This window comes from Anser cygnoides, chromosome Z, assembly GCF_040182565.1.
Source record: "Anser cygnoides isolate HZ-2024a breed goose chromosome Z, Taihu_goose_T2T_genome, whole genome shotgun sequence".
Taxonomy (NCBI): Eukaryota; Metazoa; Chordata; class Aves; order Anseriformes; family Anatidae; genus Anser; species Anser cygnoides.
The window spans coordinates 66582586-66609559 of NC_089912.1; the positions used below are offsets into that span (position 1 = coordinate 66582586).

At 36.1% G+C, this 26974-nt stretch overlaps 1 protein-coding gene across 1 annotated transcript in view; it reads left to right on the forward strand.

Annotated features, from left to right (window-relative positions):
• The window catches only part of SLC1A3 (solute carrier family 1 member 3), a 62596-nt gene that overhangs the window by 18917 nt on the left and 16705 nt on the right, over positions 1-26974 (forward strand). Inside the window, exons 3-4 of the mRNA XM_013181799.3 lie at positions 1353-1490; positions 25521-25725. Coding sequence (XP_013037253.1) covers positions 1353-1490; positions 25521-25725 — 343 coding nt within the window. The remainder of the gene's footprint in view (positions 1-1352; positions 1491-25520; positions 25726-26974) is intronic.

A 26974-nucleotide genomic window follows, 5' to 3' on the forward strand; every position in this document is an offset into this window, starting at 1 on the left:
AACTGGACCTAGTCAATGTTATAGCATTATCAGGGCCTGCCCAAATTCTAACAAGCTCTAGAAGTGAACTTGAGTGCTCTACTGCCTATCATCACTGACGATGCAGTTCCATGAAAAATTTTAAGGCACCTGAGTTTACTTGGCTGCCAAAAAGGGCAGTCACACTCTTCTTCAAGGCACATTTCTACCTATTCCCTTGTGGAGCTACCAAATCTTGTGCAGCCACACGAAGAAGTCACCTTAGTGAATTGACCTGGCTGAATATTAACCCAGTAAAATAAATTATTTCTGTGACAGTAACAATTCTCTGATCCAACTTTCTATACATGCGCAATTAGCATAAATGACAGTGCTAGACAGTGGGCAAGAACATGGAGTCAGGAGTGCAAAAGACGTATAGTTGAATTTCACTACCTGTGTGGTTAAGGAGTGCTCAAGATACAGCCATGTGTTGCTCAGCTTGATATAGAAAACCTACATCATATAGGCACCAAACTATTTAATGCTCAGTACATTGTAATGAGTAGTGTCAATTAACCAAATAATGAAGTAAGAAAATAAGGCAATTCGTGCCAGGTGAGGAAGTCCTAGCTGAGAAGTGTGGGTTGCCATATGTCAGCCTGTCTATGGCTTCCATTTTTAAATATCTGTCAAGTACCATTTATTTGTTCATAGCAAGACAAATAGATTCAGGCACTCCCTCACCCCACACCCTTAGGCACTGAAACCCACCACATAATTATCCAGCAAGACCTTCCAACCCCCATTAAATGCTTCTTTGCATGTGCTTGTGTGTCTGAAGGTAGGCATGTATAAAGCCTACTTACATCCTGGTGCTGTTTTGCTGGGTAAAGATCTAACCACAAGGGGATTCTCAGCTAAATCTCCCCTGGTTATCTCATCCAATCTGAAGCATGTCTACAGGATCAGGCCCAACAGAGAAAACAGGCATGGACAAGACTTCTGAGGGTTGGTGACTAGTATGCATATGCATTACATGTATGATTACACTCAAAATCTCAGAAGTCAAAGCACTCTGCCGCAGTCGTGGGGCACTGTTTCCCTTTCATTAACACTCAAGATGTACCTTTTACACAAATTCTATTTTGTAAAATTGAAATGCAATCAACCTTCTGAATCTGTTACAGTGAAAAATAATTCACTGGCTTCAGTAGGACTACTCATATAAGTAGCTGATGTTTGGGAGAGAAAATCAGGAGTGCAATCTAGAGCACAGTAAAAAATGCATATTACAATCAGGTATGCCAACTAACTACTATATACAGATATACATGTTCAGATGTTACTACTACTTTAGAATAACGTTATGACTATCTTTTCTCTCTCCTCAGGTGTAATCCTTGGATTTTCTCTCCGATCATACAAGATGAGCTATCGGGAAGTCAAGTACTTTTCATTTCCAGGAGAACTACTTATGAGAATGCTGCAAATGCTGGTCTTGCCACTAATTGTGTCCAGCTTAGTCACAGGTAAACAAAAAAAAATTATTCTGAAGTTTTCTTTTAATTACTTTGATAAAGAGGCACACGGTGAATAACAAAACAACAACAAAAAAGAATATTCCAAGTGATAGAACAGAAGTGTTAAGAACTACAGGGAAAAAAAAAAAAAAGAAAGAAAGAAAAAAAAAACAATACTGTTTCTGTTGCCGTTTTAGGGACAATGTAGCAAAAGGTGTGAATACACAGGCACACAAAAAAAAAAAAAAAGAAAAAAAAAGATGCTTTTCCCATTTCCCAGACAATCTAACTGTATAAGTTACTGTATGTAGCTGACTCTGTATACCACTTTCTTCTCCTGCTTTCTAAACATATGTCTTCCTCCACAATGTCCTACAGTTATCAAAGAGAATAAATCTCAGAAAAAAATATTTCCAGGAACCAAGAAAATTTCAACTATTGATTGTGAACAATAGCCAGTGCTACTGATCTGTAAAACATCCACCTCCTGTCCTCTTAGCAACAGGTTAGAAAAAATAGGTTATATATATAATATAATATAATATAATATAATATAATATAATATAATAATAATAATAATAATAATATATATATGTACTATTTGGAAGAAAGTTCATTCCATCAGTTCTGGTTTTATTTCTTCTGGTTAGCAACTCTATTAAGTTTCTTCAAGCTGTTCCTTGAGCTACACATATAATACTTAATTTCATGTGATCATTTATGTCTTGCCGTTCCACCTAAGTTTCATGAAAGACCTCTCTTTTATGGATGTTCAGGATGTACCTGTGATGTGTTTATCCTATTAATTATCTGAAGAAAATAAAGTAAATAATTTAGACTATCAGCAAATTAATGGTACATCTTGGAGAACCTAATCATAGCATTTGCTGTGCGGTCCAAGGACCTAAACACCCAACACACTACCTTAATTGTCGGAGGATCCAGAGACAATAAGCCATACTCTATTCCATTGATTTTCAAACATTTTAATATTAGGATCTCCTGTTAAATACAAATGAGCCCAGACCCCATCTTTAAAGATACTAAAGACTACGTACATATATAAACTGTTAATCTAACAGCAGAAAATTAGGGTATTCAGGGTTGTAAAATCCTTTGCCTTCACATATTTCAAGGAGAAGGAAAAGCTTGTTTCTGTATTATATGAATACTTGTTTCATCTTATATGAATACTGAAAGCTTAATGCATACTGAAACTAGATAAATTTATGAATCTTGTAGTGGAAACAGTAACAGGTTTTATTCCCAACCAGTGTATAATTCTGCTGCCCATTATTTCTCGTATCTCCTTACTGTCTTCTTATCCCTTTCACCTCCAAAAAAAAACTCCCCAGATTGGCTAGGCATCAGTAGAAGAACCGTTGAAAATAGAAAGGGAGAGACATTTATCTTTCTTCAGTGTCAGCTGAGACTCCTGCTGCTACTCCTGCTACTATATTTTGTAGGATGAGTTATTGAAGCAGAAATTACCTGCTCAGTTCCTTCTAAATCTACATCCATAATGGTTCCCTGAAAGAGCTGCAGACAAGACAGGAAGTTTGGTAGATCAGCCTATATAAGGACTTGAGTTCACTTACTTTCAAAATTCTAAGTAGAAACCCTTTGTTCAGGTATAGATATCCAGATCCAGAGTCACAGGTGTCACAAGGATCTGGCCTTGCAATAAAAAATATACCAAATATCAAAATACCAAAACAATGAGTTTACAGCTAATTCTACTCTGGAAAGAATCTTCCATCCCTGTATTTAAACAATACCCTTCTTACTAACTTTTTTTTTTTTTTTTTGGTAATGTTCTTTTACATTACTCTATCAAGATTTCTGGCAAAGAGAATGTCATCTACCTATAAGATTTATCTTATTATACAGGTGCTTCACAGTGTTTCCCTTGTTGAGTGTATTATTCTTAGAGTTTCCCTTTGAAGTACAGACGTTTATTATCAGGATGAATAACAAGAGTTTAAAATTCCTTAGTCAGGAAGGGAATTATCGCAGAAAACTCAATGCAATTTCCAAATGAAGTATTTTATTTTATTCTTTTTTTTTTTTTTAAATCCTTAAATACAACAGTACCACATCCTTTTTTATTGGATAAAATTTCCCCCTTTTTTGCTAAAAACTTTAGAAAATCTATTTTCTACACTGAGTGATACCTTATTTAGCACATTATTTATAATCATTACAGCTGTACTACTGTACAATTTCATAGACACTATCAAGGTATTTGTTTCACACATTATAGGTTAATTCATTGGATAAAAGTCTTATCCTTCTTAAATAAGTTTTAAGACCACTCGGTAGTACATCCATGAGCCAAGTCTCTTATTTCCTGTATTTTATTTGGCAAAGCTGTAACCATAAGATTCCTCCAGGGTCTTACATGCTGATAATGTAATTATTTCTTCCCACTGCAAATTATCTAAATAAATATTTTTACTGTTTGTAGACATGACAATATCTCCCAGAGATGATGTTCTGGGTTTCCGTTTGCATTCATGTTAAGTGTGTGCAATATAACAGGTATCAGAACATATGATGTCTGAAGTATTAGAAATAGGCTTGGCATGATTACATTCCTTTGCAAACTCTTTGAAAGGCAAATAAATTAGAATAAAAATGAAGCAATAGTTATAGAAGGTATGGGCTGTTACATTAGAGAAAGATAAATGGATTAAGTGAGGAGCCTTGCTCTTCAAGTAAGCAGTTCTGACAGTCATTCACAGACTCTCACAAGGTAAATACGGTTAAGTCAATGATTAAGTCATCTCTGTCACATTTCTCTAAAGACCTTTTTGGTGCTTTCACTAAAGAAACATTGCAGAATCCCATTTAGAGGTTTTTATTCACATTTGACTTGTGACTTACCACTGTTGCACGTGGCTCAAGCAGGTATACAGTTTTCTCCATGAGATTCTATCTTTTGATGTGTATGTTACCAGGCATGTACTAACATCTGCTTGGGAGAAAATTGAGGTTATTTGCATACCTTTCACCATCTTTTATTGTTTATAGGAAAATGGGATTATATTAATATCTGTATTCTTCATCTTCTGTGGTTTAGGCACAAATCCTATGCATATTCTATGCTGGTCTTTACAGTCTTACAAATGTGAGAACTCTTAAGTCAGCATTCCCAATCAGTATTTCTCACAAAGCCTAGGGCAAAATTAAGGCATAGTATATGGAAGTCAACAAAAATAAACAGCGACATAGAGAAAATTCCCATTATGGGTTATTTTATGACTAAGTCTGGACTGAATTCTTGTACAAACACAAGGCTGACAGTTTTGTTCCACTTCTGTTTTGAATTTGCTGCAGTTATAGGAGTTCAGAATATTTTATACTTTCTTATTTTATTATAACTCGAAGCATTTGACATAAACATTTGCTTGACATAATTATTTTAAAATATACATTGTCCCTAACAATTATATAAAATAAATGTATGTGCATATGCTAACAATTCAACTCATCATGAAAAAGGCAAAGACTGCAAGATTTACATTACAAAGACTATATGTTAACATTTTTTTGATCTGTTTACAGAAAGAACATCATGCCATTAAAATTCCAGCTCTTATAAGTGGCCCACAAGTTTTGTCTGCATGCTTCATTTAGGCGGAAAGTTTATGAAAATAACTAATGACCAGTCATTAAGAAGCGTAGTTAGATCACAATGTATATAAAAAAAGATGAAACTAGAGAAAATTTCTAAGACTTATTTGCAAACATTTTCACAATTATGATCGCAGTTCAGTTTAACAGACATGCTCTATCTTTCTTCCCAAAATTTTGGAAGCTTGGACCACTACTTTTAAATGAAAATAAACTAAGATTAAATCCAGTGCATTTCTTTCAGGTATCTGTGTCTGGTAAAGTCCAGCAAAACATAAAAGCCCAGTGAATCTGCACATTGGTCAAACACAGTAAAAAAACAGTCCTGGAATATTTACTAGCTTAAATCAAGATGGAAGAAAAGGAATGTGAAAACAGTGAAACAGAGTGGTCTACTGACTGCCAAAGATGATATATCAGGTCAGCAATAGTAGAATCAAGCAAAGATTGTGATCATGAGTACCAGTGCAACACACTGTGCAGTAGGTGATAATGTTTGCCTGAAGTGTTAATGGGAGCAAAGCTGATACAATAGGAATGAAATTTAATCACAGATCAGGATTTTGTGTGCACAAAAAAATAAGACTGTGAATTATCTTATACAAATGGAGGCTGTATAGTAAAACATACAATGCGTTTTACTATATACGTCAAGGATGGGTGTGGACCTCAAAGACGAAAACAATCTGTAGTTCGTAGTATGTCTTCTTTGATATTAATTTCCCATTCTAATTCCAGTTATGACATGACCCTCTTTCATGGATTCTGAAAGATACAGAAACTTCTCTGTCTCTGATGTAGCCTTTCAATGTCAGACTGCAACACAGACAACTGCAGGAGACACAAGTGACTTTCCTTACCCAAAGTCACAGGCATCACAGTTTTTGTCCCCAGACTTCTTCAGCATATGCACAGTATTTACCCCTACACAAACTACAGAAGAAGCTGATAAAGTGCAGAGACCTGGGATTTCCATGTGTAGATTTTTACTGTCCTGTTAACTAACCACAGATGTAAGTGGTTTCAACTGATTTCAACTATCAGTGGTGTGCAACAAATGGTGAAAATGCTAAAAGCAAGTAGCAAGGAACATGGTCTATCCCCTCAGCAAAATAAAAGCAAAGGCACATGGCATGACTCAAGTAATAAATTGAAACACGAGCAGAGACCATAATTAATGCTAAGTTGTTTGAAAATACCTATAATGAAGCAAAGATAATATTCAATGAAATAACTGAACAAGAAATAGTTTCTAAGCCACTCTATTACGTAAGTCAGGAAAAATGCAGCATCTGGATATGAACACAGATTCAACTGGTGAAAAGCCCAGTTTTGCCCAAAGCAACTTAGGGATATAAAATGTGGAAAATTAATGCTGTGACATGTTGTGTAACCTTAGGCAAATCATGTTACTTTTTTGTATCTGTACTTTCTTTCTCTTTTCAGACGTAGTGCTGGCAAAGGTGTGTGTAGGTTTCTTCTATTTATTTATTTATTTATAGCTACTGGGCAGCAGAGATGACTATATGCTGAAAACTTTAATTGAGACAGGTACATTAAGCTTTCATGGCTCAGCAGACACAAAGTGTATAGCTATTGCATTTATATCACTGTGGAGATGGAAATAAACTTGAGCAAATAATTACAGCAAGAATGGTATGGGGCCACCACTGAGCCAGTTGCTACAGAAAAGCTACACCCAATGTTACCTGATTTCAGCTAGCTATGATGATATCACCATAAAACAGATATGCATAAATTGACTGTTTGTTTTAATAGATCCATCTGTTTAACAAGAATGTATTTGCCATGACATTAAATATAATTTCTCCTGAAGATAGCATATGGTATGATGGACCTAAACTAGGTTGTATGACAGGGAACTGTAATACAATAACACAGCCTTCCACATCCATACGGCAGCTGTACCCAGTCCCCCATAAAGACATAATTCTAGAAAAGGCTATAGTCCCAACTTATTAAATTTAAGAAATGATGTTTTGTATCTCCCTTTCCAATATATGAGACAGTACCCATCAAGTGTAAGTGGATGCAAACACCATTAAATATTACCAGTACATCCTTTCTCCACTAAATTATAAGCATTTTTCATTTTGACATTTGTAATGTCCCTTATTAACACTTTAAATTAATAGCAGTGTACATAAAGTGCCAGAATTTTGAATTTGTTTTTTTCTAACCTCCTGCATCAGAGAACACAAAACAATAGGAAGGTTTCGTAAACAGACCTCTGCATTACCTCTTCAAGGAACAGGCTGGGAATCCAACCTGTGTCTAGTTTTGTAGAAGCAGAAGCCACACTGCATAAAGTCTCCAAGTAGTTCCAGTGTTGTCCTGTCTTCTCACTGACAAGTCTATTGTGGGAAAAATACTATCACTTACGAGGTCCCAGGTGCTGTCTTTTCACGCAGAAATGTTTCAACAGATGGGAAATGTCTCCCTGATTTCCGTATGTATAAACATGGACATAATCCTTACGTCTGTTCTACTGAGTCTTAGCACAGCACCAGCAGGATTCCAGAGAGGGAACAAACGCTGTGAAGTCAGCAATATTCTTTTCCCAGGAAGAAAAAGGTATTCCCTTTAATTCATTCCAGCAGAACAGACCTATAAACATCTTGGGCACCCACAGTAATGCTGGAAGCCAAAAATCAGTCTTACTTTTCTGTGTTTCAGCTTAAGAAATATATTACTGATTCAGTTCATATAATACATACATAACAACTAAGAAACAATTAGGCCCTGTTTGTTCAATTTAGCTGATTACCAGAGCAATAAATCCATGTCCAAATTCTAAAAATTGCAATTTTTCCAACATTTCCAAAATTCGCTGATTTTGTATGTCCTCACAAAATTATTTTAGAAATCAGAGCAATGAAAACCCATCAAATCAATGGTAAATTTTGTACTGATCTTGGTTGAGTCTAGTTGGGGCAGAAGAACAAAACTGACAAATTGACTTTGAATGAAGCACCTTCTAGATTACCAGTGTATTTGAGCTGCCTGCAGATATGTAGTAGTAAGCTTGCTAAGAGAAACCAATCAATGAACATCCTCAGAACTTATTTTTTTCTTATGCCTTTCTTTTAATACAAAACATTTTATTAAACAAATAACATCTTTTTTTATTAAACAAATAACATCTTTTTAAGGCAATTTTCCATCTTCCTCCCACTCCCCCGTATTATATAAGCATGTCATTGCCATGAAAAATGAATTGCATGGAAGATTTAATTTTATTTACTTTTACATTTCATGCACACATCAGTTTATGCATTCATATGAGTATTTACATATGCAATTTGCATAACTGGATGACAGATAAATACTTTTTCCACAAATAAAGGAAAACTCAGACTTCGATTTGTGTGTCTCCAGAAAGAGACACACATGTTCTCCATGGATGAAAATATGGCTATGCAAGTTAATAAGTTTGTGAAAATACATTAATCTTGTAAATAGGATCCCTTGCAGGAATACAAATAAATAAATATATAAATAAGAAGAAATATCACTACTAGTACAGATTCAAGTTCTACAACAATTTCATCTTGAACTAAAGTGTATGGTAGATTAGGGCCAACAGCACCTAAAAATCTACAAACACTTTGCTAGAGAAGTAACTTTTACACTATGTTCATAAAAGTAGAAGGAAGAAGGATGAAACTTTATACACATTTTACTACACTACAATTACTGCAAACACCAGATCTTTAGTACTTGTATTACTGCTTAAACCAAATGTCTATCAAGTTAGATATATAACCTCTAATAATCATTAATTAGACAAGTACTAAGAGATGAAAAAATTGGAACCATCTTATACACAGGTTTTAAAGGGATGTTGGCAGGATACATTTGATAATTATGTCATGTAATTCTAATACAATTTGGACAAATGCTTTTAGCAGTTACAAAATGAGTCTAAGTAACAGGGCAGCTGCATTTTCAAATATCATTAAGAAAATAAAAAGGTAGACTGGAAACTATTCAGCACCTAGAAATATCAGCTTTCAAGGTGCTGGCAATCAATCTGATTATGAGTTCCTCATAGTTTCCCCATATGGTTCCTCAAAACATATTTCCTCTACATAAAAATTGCTCCAGCAAGAAATGAACTATACCCAGTTGTAAATCAGAAAGCATTGTGAAAACCATTAATGTTAGAAAACAATAAAGGAATGTTATATGTATTTGTAAAACTAAAAGAAAAAATAAAATAACTTTGGATAGAGCTTCTTACTCAGCAAATCCTATATACCTTAACTTATGCAAACACTGAAAGCAAGGAGCTACAGAAGGAGAAAAGATCATAAAATGAACACTTACTACGATAAACTCACTTCTAAACACTTTTGCAATAGGAAATATCCAGAATCTCTCCTCACAAGATTCTCAGAGGACAATCCCAAGTGAACTCAGATACCACTCAAAATTAGAACTTAGTAAGATGAATTTACTGCATAAAATGAGTGTATAAAATAAGATCTGTTTATACCTAAAAAGTGGAAAGTAAGCAGTAGCATAGTTTTGGAAGTCTTATTCTCTGCAATCAGTAATACAGAAACAGCAAGGGTCTTCATGAAGAAAGCCTGTAGTACTTAAAGAAAGCAAAATTCAAAATATCCTCTAAAATCATTTAAGTTTGCATACAGATCTTAATTAAAGGCTGATTTAAATTTCACCACAAAATATAGCTTTTCTCAGAGAACCATTACTTTTGGTCATTTCACAACTAAACGTCCTGTTTTACAGGTCACTACACACTGCTATTGAATTTGTGTTCTCCATAGGTTTCCAATTTAGCTGGTAACTCCCACCAACAAAGGTTTTGTTTTGATTTTTTATATAAATGCATTACATCAAGACTTTCCTTGCTGACAGGAAGTCACTGGCAGGAAAAAAAAAAAAAAAAAAAAAAAAACAGAAAAAAAACCTACTTGGAAGAGCTTGTAACAGTTAAAGCTTCTTGCCTGAGCACTAATGGAACAATGTAAACCCACACTATCTCTTTACCAACATTCCTACATCTCTCTGTTTATTTCCTGTTCCTATCAAACGCAGGAGGACTTAAAGTATCTTAGAGGCAACTTATAACAATTTTTTAATTATTTTAAAATTATTTTAATGCAAATACATTTGAATTGATTACAAAGAAAACATACCTGAAAAGTAAAAACCACAAAAATATTATGAAACGTAAAATTAGCTACACTAAACTCTAAGTGGAAAAGACTTGGTTTTGCATTTTGTACAATTTGCAGTACAAAATACAAAAAACGAGTCTCCTCAGCAGTTCAGGAATTAGGACACTGAAAGCAAGCATTTTATTCAGGGTATTGAAGACTGAAACTATAAAGAATTATGTTTTCAATAGTGAATGACTGATAAAATGACAGATGATTTAGAATGGTGCCAAGTGCAAAGTAATACACCTGGGAAAGGCGACCATACTACAGCTATACTATGCCTAATCATTAGCTCTCAATTGGTCATTAGTACAGAGGAAAGCATTCTCAGATTCGCTGTGAACGGTACAGAGAAGGTGACAAGGTTTACTAGTGGTAAGGAGTTGCAGTGAAATGCAAAGAGAGATTAAACAGACTGCAGCATTTCAGCTTGGAAAAGATACAACTGGTGTGGAACATTGCTGTAAAAGTCTACACAACTCATGAATCATTTGTAGAGGCTTAGATGGAGTAGTACTATTATATCTCATAATGATTTTTCATATTAAAGGAAACATGGGCTGTCCAATGAAATAATCAGGGAGCACATTTGTAATAAAAGAAGTACTTTTCTTACAGCACACAATTAAATTGCGCTCCACATTGGTACGAGCCATAAGTTAATAGTTTCAAAATGAAACCGGAGAGTTCACACATACAGCCACCATTGACTATTAAGCTTGCAGCTCTTGCTTTTCTACTGCTTTCACCTCTTTACCTGTAGCTGGAATGCCATGGTCTGCATCCCTATTTCTCATGCATGAGTACAACTCCATCATAGTTAATTCTTCGTCAGCTTGTCTTTGCTATAACACAGGCAGCACAAAGATAATTGCTATAACCACTCGTGTAGAACAGAAACATCTAAACAACCAAGAACATTCCCTCAATCAAGAATGTTCCTGAGGGTGCATTCTGGGGACACCAAGAATGTTACTGGGAGTACTTGCTCACCAGCAGGAGTAATGCACATCATCCTTTCATCAACATTATAAAATCTGACAGACACAAATTACTTCCTGCATTAGCTGCACAGATCGTTGCAGAAGGACCATCTGCAGACCAAACCCTGTGCATATAAGCAGAAGGTTTTCAGCTCTCGAAAACAGGAGACTCTAATGCTCTCCTTAGGTTCTGTACCATTGTTTTCACCCTCAAATTTTATTTTTCCATGTTTTGATAATGGGCAATTGTTGACCTTTAATGTATTATTTCAGTTTAATTGGAAAATGAGATGTAATTACTGGATCTGCTATATGCTGCCCTTTAACTATATATCTAGATTAAAAAGTTCTCTAAAACAGATTCAACTTTGTCATCATTACTAGGGGCAGAGATATTGAACACCTGTCTCTGGATAGTGCTGCTGGGTGCCCCACCTGTGTTCTGAGCAATTGATAACGAGGAATGCCATTGCACACCACAGAAACTACAAGGCTCAAGCCTGGGGTCTGGGTTCCATTGAAATATTTGATTGTCTGGAAGAGGAGGAAGACTGCTCAGCTAGCAGTTTGTCATTCATCGCCATGCACTGGTGAGGGAAGATGAGGAGGAGAAAACAGAGATAGTGAGGACAGAAATTTCTAGCTGGGGAAAGATTTGTTGAGACTACAGATATAAGAGTCATCAGTGTCTGGGATATGAGCTGCATGTTACAGTCACAAAGCAAATCCTGCATCCACTATAATTCTTTTTAACCAGGTGCCCCTATTAGTGCATATTTCTTCTTTATTTTTTCTTCCTGGCTATTTCTGAATATATTTTGTATCCTCTGGTTCAGACCTTGAGAAATGAATGCAACAAAACATAAACAGTGCCATCGTATATGCAGTGAAGATTCAGCAGAAGATATCATTGCAATTTAAGAGCTTGCCAGGTTGCTAGGAATTGCTTTCCAGTTGTGTCACAGTTACTTTTCATAGCTGATAACTTTCTGCAGATACATGACACAGGGTATTGTACCTTTTCCTTATTTGTCTGTTGCAAAGTTGTCTCTAAATTAGTGCCTGAGGCAGCCATGAACACAGCAAAATGTATGCTGAAACATGGAATCTCCTTACAGAATCGACATCCTGTTTTAATTGCGTGGAAAGTCTGTTGATGTGAACTTTTTCAGGCTCACATGAGTCTAATCTGGTTTTCTTCATGTAAGTCAGTCCAGGGTGATGTTATATTGCTGAAGATTGATGCAGAACTCACGCAACATCCCACCAGCTCCAGAAATCACTGCTTGGTTTGGTTTGGTTTTGGTGATCATTTATTCTAGGAAGTATACATTTTGTCTAGGTCTGGGCATACTCTGCCACTTCTATGTACTGCCTCAGATATTTTACATGGGCCACCCTGATGACATTTACACAAAGCCTTTTTCCTTTTACTCTCTCTAGGACTTGATCTCCGTAGGTTTGACTGAGAACAGTGATGTCACTGATACACACCACAGCAAAGTCAATTACATTCACTTAAAAGCCCCATCTCTCTGTCTCTGGAAGGTAGCAAGTATCATCCAAATTCCAGAAATGGTGAGAAAGAAATCTCTACAGGCCAGTGACTGTTCTCAAGGCTGGCTTTTCTTGAGTGGCCTGTCTCAGTGCTTCTCAGGTCAACAGTGGTGGTGTGTTTAGTTTCTCTCATCCTGACCCAGAGTTCATTACTGCAAAGCATGGCACTGCCATCTGAAAGAGGGACATGTGCAATCTGTGCAAACACAGATTCCTTAGAGGTTTGCACAGTTAGCAGAACAGGGCAGTTTAGTGCATCACAAACTCAGTTCCTGCTGTTGTGAACACATCTTGCAAAATGTCAAGAAAAACAGCTGGAACGGTCAGCTCTTAACTTTTGTCTCCTCAACTCATCTGACACAATTGTCCCATGTACCTCTGTAGTTTTTTTCTTGAAGGGACCTTTTTATCTGCAGGAGTTATACCAATGATGTTCTACAAAGAGAAGTAAATTACGATACGGAAAGACTTGTGCAAAAAAAATTTGTCTCATTATTTATGGGGCAATACCATATGGGAAGTTAAAAGATCACATTCTTTACAGTTTTACACAATTGAATAACAATTCAGTTCTAATACCTAATATGAAATATGGGAATAAAGAAAACATTAGAGTGATCTACTCTCCTGCCATCGGAAGTGTTCAGATCTTAATGATATTCTTAAAGACTCATCCTCTCTGAATGTCAAATATCTAAGCATATTTTTATTCCTTGGATGTGAATAAAAACTCAAAAGTAGACTATACCCTGAAAACCCTTTAGTCAGACAACAACAAGTACTTGTTCTACAAAATGTTGATTTTTAAGTTATTCCAATATTTAGAGAGCTTGACATGTAATTCTTGAGTAGTTAGAGCTGTCGATTCTAGTATTATTCTTTAAGCAGTATACTTTATCACTACTTCATGGGAGAGTTTGAAGGGCCTCATGAAGTTGCCTTACTTAAGCATGTTTTCAGGAGCAGGTTTTTAATGGTAACATACTTAAAGAGAATTCACATTTTTTCAGATAATTACACCTTTTCTTCCTCAGGCAATTATGCCACTAGCTTTTTACTGGTGGTCAATAAAAAAAAGTAGTGGAAGTATAATATTTGCACTAGAATTAACATGCTGATACTGTTTTCTCCCTCCATAAACAGCTCTACTTGTATGCAAAGCTAAATACTTACTTTATTCTAACATTTCACCACCCACTTCTAATTTAGATTTGAATATTTGATAAAATCAGAGATTCTCCAGTGAATATAGCTCCTTTTAAAAGCTAGTGAAAAAATAAGTTTTGGTCGAGAGTTCACCTAATGAATGGCTTTTTCATTAATGAATACATTCTTGCACTGAAAATCAGCCTTGTCTAGTATTTACAATTGCAGTACAACTTAACTCCCCCGACCCTGAAAACAAAGCTAGAGAACATTAGCTTACTAAGCCTGCTAATGTCTATCTCACGGCTAATGAAGCTGTGCAAAGGACCTGCAACCACAGAGAAAATAAAGCTTTCAAATTCAAGATGTTTGATGTTCAATGATCATTAAAAAGTAAATAAGCTTCTTCTCTGTTCCGCTAACATCACAGTCCAAAAATAACAGTAACCTAAAAAACAAAACAAAACCTAAAAAACCCCTTCTCTTTCATCTGTTCAGTTTTAAAGCATTTGATATTTTCTTTGGTACCTCATACCTCTCATAGAAATTCACATGCTAAGTCCTGCTTGTAAGCAGATCATGCCTAGATGGCTCTGTATATCACTTGAATCATGGAAGCCAAAACATTTTTTTTTTCAGCCCTACTTAGCACCATAATATCTCAGAAAAGAGTTGAATAATATTATTAAAAATTGATTTTTAATTGCCTGATTGCTACTCTCAGGCATTCCAAAGGAAGACTTAACTTCTTCCCATTGCCTCCTACAAGTCTGTAAGGTGGCTAAAGACAAAGCAAAAAATGTACGACTTTGATGTTGCAAGGCTGTAACTGAATCAGTGACCCAGAGTTCAAGAGGTCACAGAAACAAAGGAGAGAAGAGAAGGAAAACAAAAGCCCATTCACATGAAACTCCAGTTCCACACTTTCATAACGAGTTCTCAGAACAGCCTTAACATCATTACCCAACTACGAAAAAAAAAATCCAAACTGTAATGGCAATTTAAAGTGTAATTGACTAGTTGCAGTGAAAGCAATGACTCCTGAGTAGTATTCCTATGGCATATTACCAGTGAACTTTGTGGGTTGGAGTTCGATGATCTTTAAGGTCCCTTCCAACAAGAGCCTTTCTATTCTATGATTCTATGGCCTTAAAATCACACACACACAGACACACAAAAAAATAAAAATAAATAAGTTCTTGCTAAAATTCATGTTTGTTACCTTTTAAACTCTTGGGGCAGAGATACGGTGTAAAGAAAACATTATTTCCTCCTATGGTCTGTAAAAATAAGTAAGTAAATAGAAATGTGCTAGTGATCTCATAAATTAGGATGTTCTTATTTATAATTAAAATATTAGCAGGCAGATTATAAGTAGTGTTTTAAAAAGCTGCCAGTTCATAAAATTGAAAGTGTCTTTAAAATTTTCTTTGCCATGATGTCTGTATTGAATCCCATATGCTTCAAACAGGTGTTGTATACTCGATAAAGGAAGTTTCATATTATTTCTCAATTCATTATTAAAAGAAGATTCAGGTCTTGATGGTATGCAAAAAATATGCAGAATTTTTCTTATCAAATCCGAGTTAATGTTATTCTTTGAAAAAGGAGAATCTAATATAATCTATATTGTCAAATAAATTCAAATTCTAACGCAAATAGTGACATAAAAGAGGTGGTAAGGACCAATCCTGTGTATTTCCTTTTGACACAGACAGATATTACTATCTAGCAGTACATATTATTTGCAGTATCAGAGACTGAGGCCCCACTACACTAGGTGCTGCACCAAAGTCGCTGTGGTATTGGTGGCAATGTCTTTCAGGATAAACTTCCCCAAACTGAGAGAATGTTATGTCTAAACTGCTGACTTAACTGTCATAGATAGATAACAGATATTTTAAAATCAGTTTGGGGAACAGACCGGCAACAGCAGTGTGGAGCTCCATTCAAGTTGATTTATGGTGCTTCAAGTGAATGCAGATAGCACTACAACTTGGTGGAAATTAAAATTATACCTGAGATGTGAGAAGAGAAAAGTCAGGGAGCAAAGCAAAAATCAGTCAAGAACAACTTATAAAAGTATACACAGTGTTGCAAAAAAGTACACACTAAAAAAATGCCTGAAAAATGGGAAATAATATAATAAACTAAAAGGATTACAAGAACATGTAAACACCAGCATAGTGTCTGTATCACAGACAAAGCAGTAAGCAACAGCTCCATGAGCAGCTCAGATAAATTCTGTGCAAGATCAATAGATAAAACCGCACCAGACGATTAAACTGCTAGCTTGAAAGCAAATTGAAAATTTATCACTTTGGGGTTGGACACAGAAGAACCAATCAGTGCTTTGTCACTGGAAAGATTTATTAAAGACGGCTGAGCCTGGATTATTAACAAACCAAAGATAAATTCTAGCTACTGCAACAACAACAAAATACACCAGATTATTTTGTGAGTGGGCAGTTACTACTGTAACTTCAGATTATTCCAAAAAAAATCATGTGTTGCTAACATATCTAAAGGCAATGTCATGCAGTTCTTTCCCAAAATACCTTAGTATTGCTGAGTTAGTAAAGAAATATGATGTCTCAATGTTTTAAAAGTTTCGCCAAAATTAAAATATGAGCAGAAACCTGATGGACAGGTTGTTACTATACAGACTAGAAGCACATCACTATTGGTTCAAATCTTAGTTGAGTCACATCCAAGTGAACAAAACTTCTTTCCAAATGATGGCTGCTGCATGAACTTAATCAGTTTCAGTTTCTAGTGTGCAATCATCCAAATAAGAAATACCATCACTGTATTATTGGAAGTTTTATTGAACAGCCAAAAATTGGCTGGCCATCAATGCTGGATCACCTTTTGAGTGAGGTGACGCCTCCTTCTTAGAGCTGTGATAAATCACAGATTGGTACAAGTATTTGGTACAGCTTTTGTACCTCAAATCCTATGTCAGTTTGCAAACAAAGATTTATCTATCTCTACCTTTATACTTCTAATTTTTTAAGTCAAGCAACCTTAATTTTCCAGTTTTTAAATCTTGCACTTCACTGACTAATTGTGTTAATTTCATTTTTATAGCAGTTCGATAGAAGTGCCTCTTCAGACATCTATTACATACTAAAGATGTAAAAGCAAATGCATTTTTACATTAGACTGCATTACTAGCTACTGTTCCTTTAGGGATACCTTTAATCTCACATCTGGATTCCAAAGCATGTCATACTATGTTTTTCAGTAGCGGCTAAATTAGATCAGGAGTGCGTTAGCATAGTAAATAGTTTACAGCTTCATCACGTGATATAGAGCCAGTCAGATAACAGAAGCCCTATACATTTGTGGAATGCTATTTAATAAGTACTGCACATACAAAAACATGTCTTTGAAGGGCTCCAGGCACTGTCTGCCAAAACGCAGACCTGCCTTTTAGCAGATTAAAAGCTTCCACGTGTATTTTAAGGTACTTTTTAATGAAGTTTATGGAGTACTATATAACATGCTTAACAACATTCAGAAGGGAAGAGTATCTCTATCAATCGTATCTTGCCAGGATGCAGTGTGTTTTGTGTTTAAAGTAGATATTTTTGGCAATATGTTCAGAATAAGTGAAAAGTGGTATTTTTATCCTTGAGGAATACAGTAGAAGTCTGCTTTAACTACCAGCATATTTATTTCAGTCTTGTAACAACATGTCCTGTAGGATTCAAGCTGTCTTAACATGCTTTGGTTTATCAGCTAATACAATGAACTTTTTTTCTGATCAAACTGATATAACTTACCATGTTACATTATGTTTTTCTTAAGCAAATGTTCTGTGCTCATTACTTCACTCCTGATAAAGAAAATGAGTAGCTTTATGCCCAGCAAGAATCTTATTTACTGGAAATTTTAGCCCAAATGTCTGGATATGAAATGATGTCTTTTTAGAATTGCACTGTACAGGTAGCAGCAGTGTTTTGTTACCAAAAAACAAAACAAAAAAAAAAAAAAGTGAGCTGCTATTTTCTGTGTTCCTGGGTCTCTGGTTCTTGGCTTGAAGACAGTCAGTCCTTTGTACTCTGTTATTACAATGAGGTAACCAAAGAAAGAGAGTCTTGGTTTGAGACTGTCAGCTGTTACTAATCACTGCTCCATGGCTTGCTGTGAATCCCTGCTTGCCTCTACCTCCTGCTCTGCTTAGCACACATAAAGAAGATAAATTACTCCCTAGTTTCCCTTCAAAAAGCATATTGTTTGACACATTCCAATACTGTGAGCAAAAGATGGAATAATGTGAAGAGTTAAATGGGTATCTAAACAGACCCACAGCAGGCTTCTTCTCAGGCAGATGTGAGTTTCAGGAAATGTACTTCTCCAAACACACTCTTGCATCTTGCAGCCCCTGAGAGTAAATCAACTATGGTCTTCAGAATAGTACAGCATATCCCTTCAGTAACAGAAATATCACTGACACTCAATAAATACAGCATCTAAGTGCTATTTACGTATCTCCTTTTACTGGGGGCTGTAATACTTTGAAGTCTAAAATGATTTAGCAACAACAACCACCGTCTGGGGAAGATTACTGAATTCTTCCCTGCCTTCAGTGACTGACACAGTCCTGAGACAGAGAATAATTTTAAAGAAAGAAAGTGAAGTTTTTTGTGCAACTGTGAAAAGTATTGTGGAAACAAGCTAAGTAAGAAGAGAGCAAGGCTGTGGAATAAACTACCACAAGAACAGCTAAGGTAAAATGAGCAACTGATTTGAAACTCAAGCTTGAGAAATTTATAAACAAGACTGTATAATATACTTGCCTGTTGTATCAGAGTACTATACTTGATGGCCCAGGAAACACTTTCCAACATAAATTGCCTTATTTTTTTAAAAATCAGACAACAACTTTTGTTGACGCACTGAAACCAAGAAGAGGTTCATACCATTAAAATGAATTTATTCCACTGAAAAAGCAATATTGGTGATGAATGATGACAAAATAATCTTTCATCATCCATGGTTAACTGAAAGGTAAAAATCACTGTAAAGCCGATGGAGACTATTTGGGTCTCTACCATTGACACTCATCAGTAATGTTCTGACAGTATCTTACTATGTTTTAACATACATACCCTTTCTAATGATGAAACTGCAGCTGGAAGAGCATAGTTGCAGACAGGAGGATGAAGACCAAAGAAACACGGTCAGTTATTTACTATTTTTCGTTAGTGAGAGTTAGAAAGGGATGGAGGAAATACATTTGCCCCAAGCACAAATTACACCTATTTGCTAGCATAGTTTGTACACTGTATCTGTCAATAAGTATTGGACCAATGGGAATATGATGTTCAGTCTGCATCACTGTGTTATTGCATGTGCAAAACCTTTCAGAATTTTTAAGTGTGATTCAGCATCAGTTATCACTGAGAGGTATCCAGCATCCACATTCAGATGTAACTCAAACCAATAGCTTTATGAATACCAGAAATATATACATATGGTGGGGTGGGAATCCTCTAGAAGTTGTTTTTTTTTTTTTTTCTCTCATCATATGCAGCCTTTCTTTTTACTTTAGTGGTGAAGAATCCACAGAGAAAGGCACAACACCTTATGTGCTTATGTGGATTCTTGGGATTATCTTTATGCAGATTTTTTGGAAGGCAGTTCTGGCTTGAGAAGGCATGGCCCTCCAGAGCTCTCCAGAGCCCAGGTGCTCTTTTACACACCTTTTGTGCTCTCCTTGTCATCCAGCTGGTGCATGTTGTTTGCTCAACTGTGTGGTGAGAACAGAGACAGCTTAAAGATAAACAGTGCAAAGTGAGGAACACAGAACATGCTTTAGAAGCACTGCCACCAAATAGCAAAGGATGTGGTCTAACACTACAGACAACCTGAAGTAATGGCAAAGAGCTGCCAAAAGGACTAGCTGTCGACTCCCAGACATGCTCTCCTTCTGCTTCCCTTGTAAAAATTTTGGTGTTAATATTACACCATCCTGAGGTGATTCAGAAGACTGACAAAAAAACTTACCCTACAAAAAACAAAGTAAAGAGTTTTCTGGTGGAGTTGGACTACAAAGCTGTGGGGCATGACTTCAAGAGCCTCTCTAGACAATTAATTGGCTCATTATATTGCAGTACTACATCCCAGCCATGGGTTTCATTAGTCAGTTTGGCTTAATCACAGTCATGTAACTTTGGATCAAACATAATTACTACTTTTCCTGTGAGATTTGTCAAATGATCTTAATAGACCAGGACAAATTATTAAACCATAGAATTTCATTATTTAAATTTCCATATTCATATAAGAATAAATTAAATTGAGATTTGGGGTTAGCTTGTCCTATTGGTTCATGCAAAAATGCATGCAGAACTATATTTTAGACTTGCACTTTATGGGGTTTCAGGAAATCATTAGCTGTATTAATTTAATATTCATTAACTTCACTAATACATAAAGTTTTTGAAAATATTATTTAGCTTTTTTCTTTGCAATTTTATTCTTCTACTGCTATTGCTACTAAAAGAAATAATCTTGAGTTTGGACTAACATGGGCCCTGATCTTGTGAAGGACTCAATTGTCAAAACTTTAACTATTATTTGACTTTTCTTTTCTGGGAATGCTCAGCAGCTATTAGAATAAAGCTTTAGAGATTAATTAATCATGTTAATTAAAGTCAGGCAGTACTGCCACTGTCTTTTTCTAAATAATGTTTTTGCTTAGTATTTTTCTGTCAGGATATTTTACCATGACCTTGCACAGTGCTATTCATTTCCAGAAATCCTCATCAACATACACAAAAGAGATTGTTCTTACAGTCTCATACTGAGCGTTTACTCATCACACAGTGGTTAGTAGATGTAGGGGGTCGGGAGTAGCCCATTTAAGACTGCTTCATTAGGAGAGTGAACGACAACCTAAAAGAAATAAAATTAGGGCAACACTCCTGAATCAACAGTTGCCATTATCGCTGTTCTACCATAAGACTCTTTAACAAGCAAATGCAATTCCCTAACGAAGAGACTCCAAATAATAAACAGGAAAATAATTAGCAGTAAAAAGATGTTCTGTTCATAATGCTTTATTTTTAAAAACTGAGTCTGAAACGTCAGTCTCAGAAAATTTATACAAAAATCTACATTAGCAAGAAAGTACCATCGGTACAGTTCTAAGATATTGAATAAGAAAAAAAAAATAATGATCTCACAAAACCTTCCTTTTTTATTTGCATCAGTGAATATTTATGAGGACCATACTGCACAGTTTGTTCTACATGCACATTCAGAACTGATTCATCATTTTATGTATTTTAAATCTTCTTCATTGTGCATCAAAATTAATTTTAAAGTAACCAAAATTTAAAAGTATTTTGCACATATCTCTTATACAAAACACAAGAATTTTTGTCTAGGAAAGCAAATACCAATAGAGGCACCTCCAGATTTAGATATTTCAGTATTCTGTATTATTTAGACTCATAAGTACAATAAAAATATAATTAACGTGAAACCAGTAATAATATAGTATCTATTCAAGAGAACTGTTGCATGATCATTTCATGATAATTTGCAGACCCATGAAGAAATTAACTGAACAATCAGAGCAATCAAATTAACAATTCAAAATTTAGCAAATTCACCTAACTAGATTTTTTCTCCTTTTCCCTCCATCCTTTCTTTCTCTTTCTCCTTCTTTTGCAACTACACTGCTTACTTGCTTGCTGCCTTTTCTATGTCCCAAAATATTTTCATTTCTTCCCCAACACCTTTGTTGAAGAACCACTTAGGCTTTGCTTTTTGTCCTGGTAAAGGAGAACTCCTTATTACATCTTTATTTCACCCACAGCATGACTGATTCATCACTTATTTCTCAAGAGAGGAAAAGAGTGTGTGAAGGGAGGGGACAGGCAGGGGTATGAGTCTGTTTGCAGTCTCACAGACTTATGCCTGCCCCCTTCTTTCTTCCCTTCCTTCCCTCCCTCCCCATCAACACTTAAAAAATCATTCCCATTCACGTTGTTTGCGAGCACACGCTAGGAGGAATTACAGGCGCTCTGCTGGGGGTTGCCTTGACAACTCCAGGGCATCCCTGTGCATGGGGACCGGTGGCCCAGCAAAGTTTCCCAGGCCCCTTGGGGAAGGGGAGGGAGGAGGAGGAGAGGAGGCAGTGAGAGGCAGAGAGGCAGGAGCCAGCAGCCACGGGGAGGAGAGAGCAGCGAGTGGGATGAAAGGGGCACATACATCTCCTGTGGGACAACGGGAGTTTTGCTGGCTGGCTGTGAAAAGACACACTGGGGATACAATGGTTTGTGACACATGAAAGCTTTGGAGTGAACTTTATTGCTTCTTCATTAAGGACCCTTCCAGAGACCCATTCAGCTCTACGAAATCCTGTCAACATCTTAAAACAGAAAGAAAACAAACCCCTTCATTTTCTCATGTTTTAAGAACAGATTTTCAATATTTTTTAGATAAGTCTTGCTGTTGGTGTGCTGGAAGCTTTTGCAGCTTTGGCCCTAGAAGGTACCGCATGTCCATCCTTGGCTTCCCATTAACTCCTGTGGGTGGGAGGGAAGGCTGCCCAGCAGCTCCCCAGTAAGGGCTCTCTGAGGTGAGAGCTTGCTTCCCCCTCATATAGCTTTTGTTCATATGTACGCCTGCCATCACTTTGCTTTGAATGCTTCCTGCTATACATGCCATGAGCAGTTAGAGCCTGAGAAGAGAGGAACTGCTGTTCCCTACTTTCAAGCTGAGAAGTCATTTATATGATAAGCAAGAGCAGAAATGAGACTGAGCAACCTAAAGCAAGGGGGCCATGTATTCACAGCCAGAGCACATAATAGGAAACCAAGCTGGAAAGCAGCTTACAAAGAAAAGAGCATGACTCTTGCTCCCTGACATATCAGTTACACACAGTTCACCACTTGATCCCACAATCAGTCCAAGAAAGAAATAGGATCACAAGCTCTAATCCTTCAACACAGCAATCTTCAGTGTTAAGATATGCCCTACTCTGACTCCTAGTGATTTTTGCAGTGTAGGCTGCTCAGCCTACTATCGAGTGTGGAATACAAAGAAAGATCAGAATTGGTTAAAGCAGTAGGTTCATACGCCTGTGAACCCTGTAGACTGGCAGTGCTCAGCATCTGGTCCTGAATCTATTAGCTGGAAATGGCAGGATTCTGGAAACCAATTGATTTAAAATCTATGCATTTCCTTTTTTTTTATTTTTTCAAATTACATAGAATAAATTCACCTTTCAATTTTTAAGATGTAAACTAAGTTTAAAACTGATCTCAGCTAAAATGAAAAAGTGTACAACCCACTGCTTCTATTTTAGAAATAACAAGTAAAAATGTAAAACTGCAATTAAAATATATAAAAGCAAAGTTGGCTGGACTAGGATGCATGCATTCATTTTTCACTTTTAAAATTACATTTCTTTTTGTTATACAGTGATGCTTTAAACATAAATTTTCTAACAAATGCTGTCTGATATAAACACTGTGCAACTCAGTAGCAGATCTGAAAGACTGCAACAATTATTAGCTGTATTTTTCTATACTGGTTAATTATACTTGCATTACTACAATTATTAGCTGTATTTTTCTATACTGGTTAATTATACTTGCATTACTTTGCATTTGCATTATTTTGAGGACTCAGAAAAAAATAAGCAATCCTGCATCCACCCACAAGACTGGCTATAGGATTTCTTTCCTGTTCACAAAAATAAGAAAACTTTTTATTACTTGTAGCATTTACCAATTTTCTTACAGAATTTCAAAATGTATGAATGTAAACTTACCATAAACATTATCATCCCTGATACTGATGGAAGAGCTGAGCAGAGAAATGAAGGATCCAGGGCTTCAAATGTTGGATTTCTATTTTCAGTTTCTTACTGTGTTCCTAACACTTCACTCTTCTGTTACAATAACACATAAAGCAGGCCATTCAGGGTGCAAATCTACTGGTCTCTCTTTGCAATTTATTTTGTGGGTACAAATCTTACTGGCTGTAATGGTTTCTACTGAGAGAACAGGCAAGCCCTAGGAAAAATGAAAATGGTAAGTATGAAGCATGAGATTGGTTTTGTACTTTGAAGATCTGATCAGAGCCTGGAATGCAGCCTTGACCCCAGTTACATCAGTGACTATCTAGAGTAGTTTCACTGTAACTCCAGTAGCACGTATTTCTTCATTTAAAAGGAAAACAGAAGTACAATGTACCTAGTAAAAAGCATTTTGAGAAAATACTTTATTTTTCCAGGTTATGATTCTGGTTTTATATTTCTGTATTATTTATGTTCACCTGCTCCTTTTGCCCTATTTTAAATGTTTTCTCTTCTAAGATTGGTACTCAGAGCAGGAGCTGGGCAACATTCATTACATCCTCTACATTCAGAGGATTCACCTAGATAAATATGTGAGTGGTCAGCAAAATTTTGGATCAGACAGTGCCATATAGGAGTGCATTGGAGAAGATAATACAGCAAAGAGATCCTTTCATGACCCCTTTCTTCATTCTGCACTTTGAAAGCATTATTCCAAAAGAGGCAGCACTGGTGTAGGACAGGTGGTATAGCTACCAAGAATGGTGAAGTTACTGACTACTTGAAATTTTAAGGAGAAGGTGCTAAGGGTCATTTTAGGTAAGCAAACAGTAACTGCACCTGTTTGGAAAGAGAAGGAGCATTTCCATTTGAGAGTCCTCATGAGACACTCCTGAGAGGTTCAGAGCTCTTTCCCTGGCAGAACTGCACCTTCATTTAAAAACCACTGTGCAGCCCTGTTGGTGCAAACTGGTGAACAAATACTTTAGCAGATGCCATACTGAGCACCCTAGTATTCACATTAGACCAGACACATTAAGAACAGCCAAGAATTAGGATTAATGTCACAAGTTTTGCAAAGCTTATAAAGGACTCTAAATGTGTATTCATAAAATAGCAAGGATTTTCTGAAACAAGCTAACAGCACTTAATCTATTTTAAACTCCCATGGCTTGGGACAGAGGTAAACTCAGGTCATTCCATTAAGGACTGAAGAAAAATCTTCATAGACATTAATTGTAGCATATATTATCAACATTTCTTGAGAGTACTCGGTTTTCTTTTTTACCATTACCAGATAGGTGAAGCACATTTCTAAGGCACATTTCTCAGATTAAGGTAACTATGTTAATAAAAAGATAAAAACTGGCTCGCTGGATCTAGGGAGTGCCACACTGTGTCAGACCAACAATCGTTGCCTTTTACAAATGTAAACAAAGCACAAAAAGCTGTAATTCTTATACTAGAAAATGAAATAGCAGGTGTTATGGGTGGCAGCAAGTATTAAGGGTGGGATGTGAAAACAGTAGCAGTATGAGCTGCAAAAGAGGGATGGTGTATGCCGGATAGCTTTAAATGTAAAGGTCTTAAAAATTCTTCCCACAAACCTATTTTCATTATGCTGAGTTTATAGTCATTACTCACAACTGTATGAGGTGAACATGCTTGTGCTTATATTTACTAGGAATTGCTGCCCTGGACAGTAAAGCATCAGGGAAGATGGGAGTCCGAGCAGTAGTCTACTACATGAGTACTACGATCATTGCTGTACTGATTGGTATAATCATTGTGGTCATCATCCACCCTGGGAAAGGTACAAAAGAAAACATGCACAGAGAAGGCAAAATTGTGCAAGTGACAGCAGCAGATGCCTTTCTTGATTTAATCAGGTATGGCTATGATATTGCACATTTTCTGTACCAATGTCAACAACAGTAATATTTAGATTTGCATGAGAAAAATAGTGGATAATTGTAGATAGTGACTGTATAAACTAGCCAGATTTCTTTCAGCTATGCAATATCACTGTTTCTAACCCCTACAATGCTACAATACGTTGATTTATATTCAAATCAGGCTGTTGCAAGGGAAGAAGCTGCTTTTAATATTCAAAGAAAGAAAGATTCTTTCACACACAAAAGAAACGTTTCTGTTCTGCTTTCTGCATGGGTCTTTTCCCCTCTTTCCATAGCACAATCCTTATTATCCAAATTCCTCTGCTTTCTTTTACTTCCAACTTTCGACAGTTCTCACTTCACTTGAATCCCTGATTTAGCTATTCATCTTAATTTTGAATGGTAGCTGCCAATTTGCGTGCATATACTCAACTTTGTTAAATAATATGGATGGGAAATAAATTCCAGGAACATGCAAATAAAATGCTTGAAATAGAGGGGCACAGATATAAAAGCTTGTTTTCTCCTTGCTCAGAGACTCTGCAATACCTCTTTTGTAGAGCTAATATGTCATAGATGTATTCCAGGGAGTAGGGAAGCTGAGGTTTTGAACTCAGGAGCTTTTCCACAGGTAAAGCCACCAAAATTTTGTGTTCCACTAACCCATTTGGAGAAGCCAGAGACATGGAGAAAGGCCTCCAAGAGTCATGCTGCCAGGAAGGGGGACTTCAGAAAGACCCATGAAGAGGTTTGCACTCAGATTCCTCCAGATTTGTTCAGTTAGGCTGCCTCTAATTCCCTCAGAAATATCACCATTCTGGAAAGCAAACAGACTCCCATATGTAACAAATATACACACATATATGTAACTATATGTCCGTGTTATTATTAAAGCATACTCCAAATTCAGAAATATTTATTTTTTTAATCACAAGGCAATAAATTGATTAATGAAATTCATGATGTGCTATGTGACTGCAAAAAATGTTTGAGAAGTAGAAAAGCATTAAATATTAATAACTCCTTTATTAATCTGGATTCAGAAAGAATTAATAAATACAAACTTTAATTAATAAATACAAAGTCAGAACGGACACACAGAGCTTTGTTCATTTGGTAAATAGCTAATATCCTGCTTCATAACAAAACCTGCTATACGATATTGGATCCAGAGATTATAATTGTCTATGGTCTATCCAACCCTACAGCATTTTGTCCTGATAAAGCTAACCAGGCCAAAGAT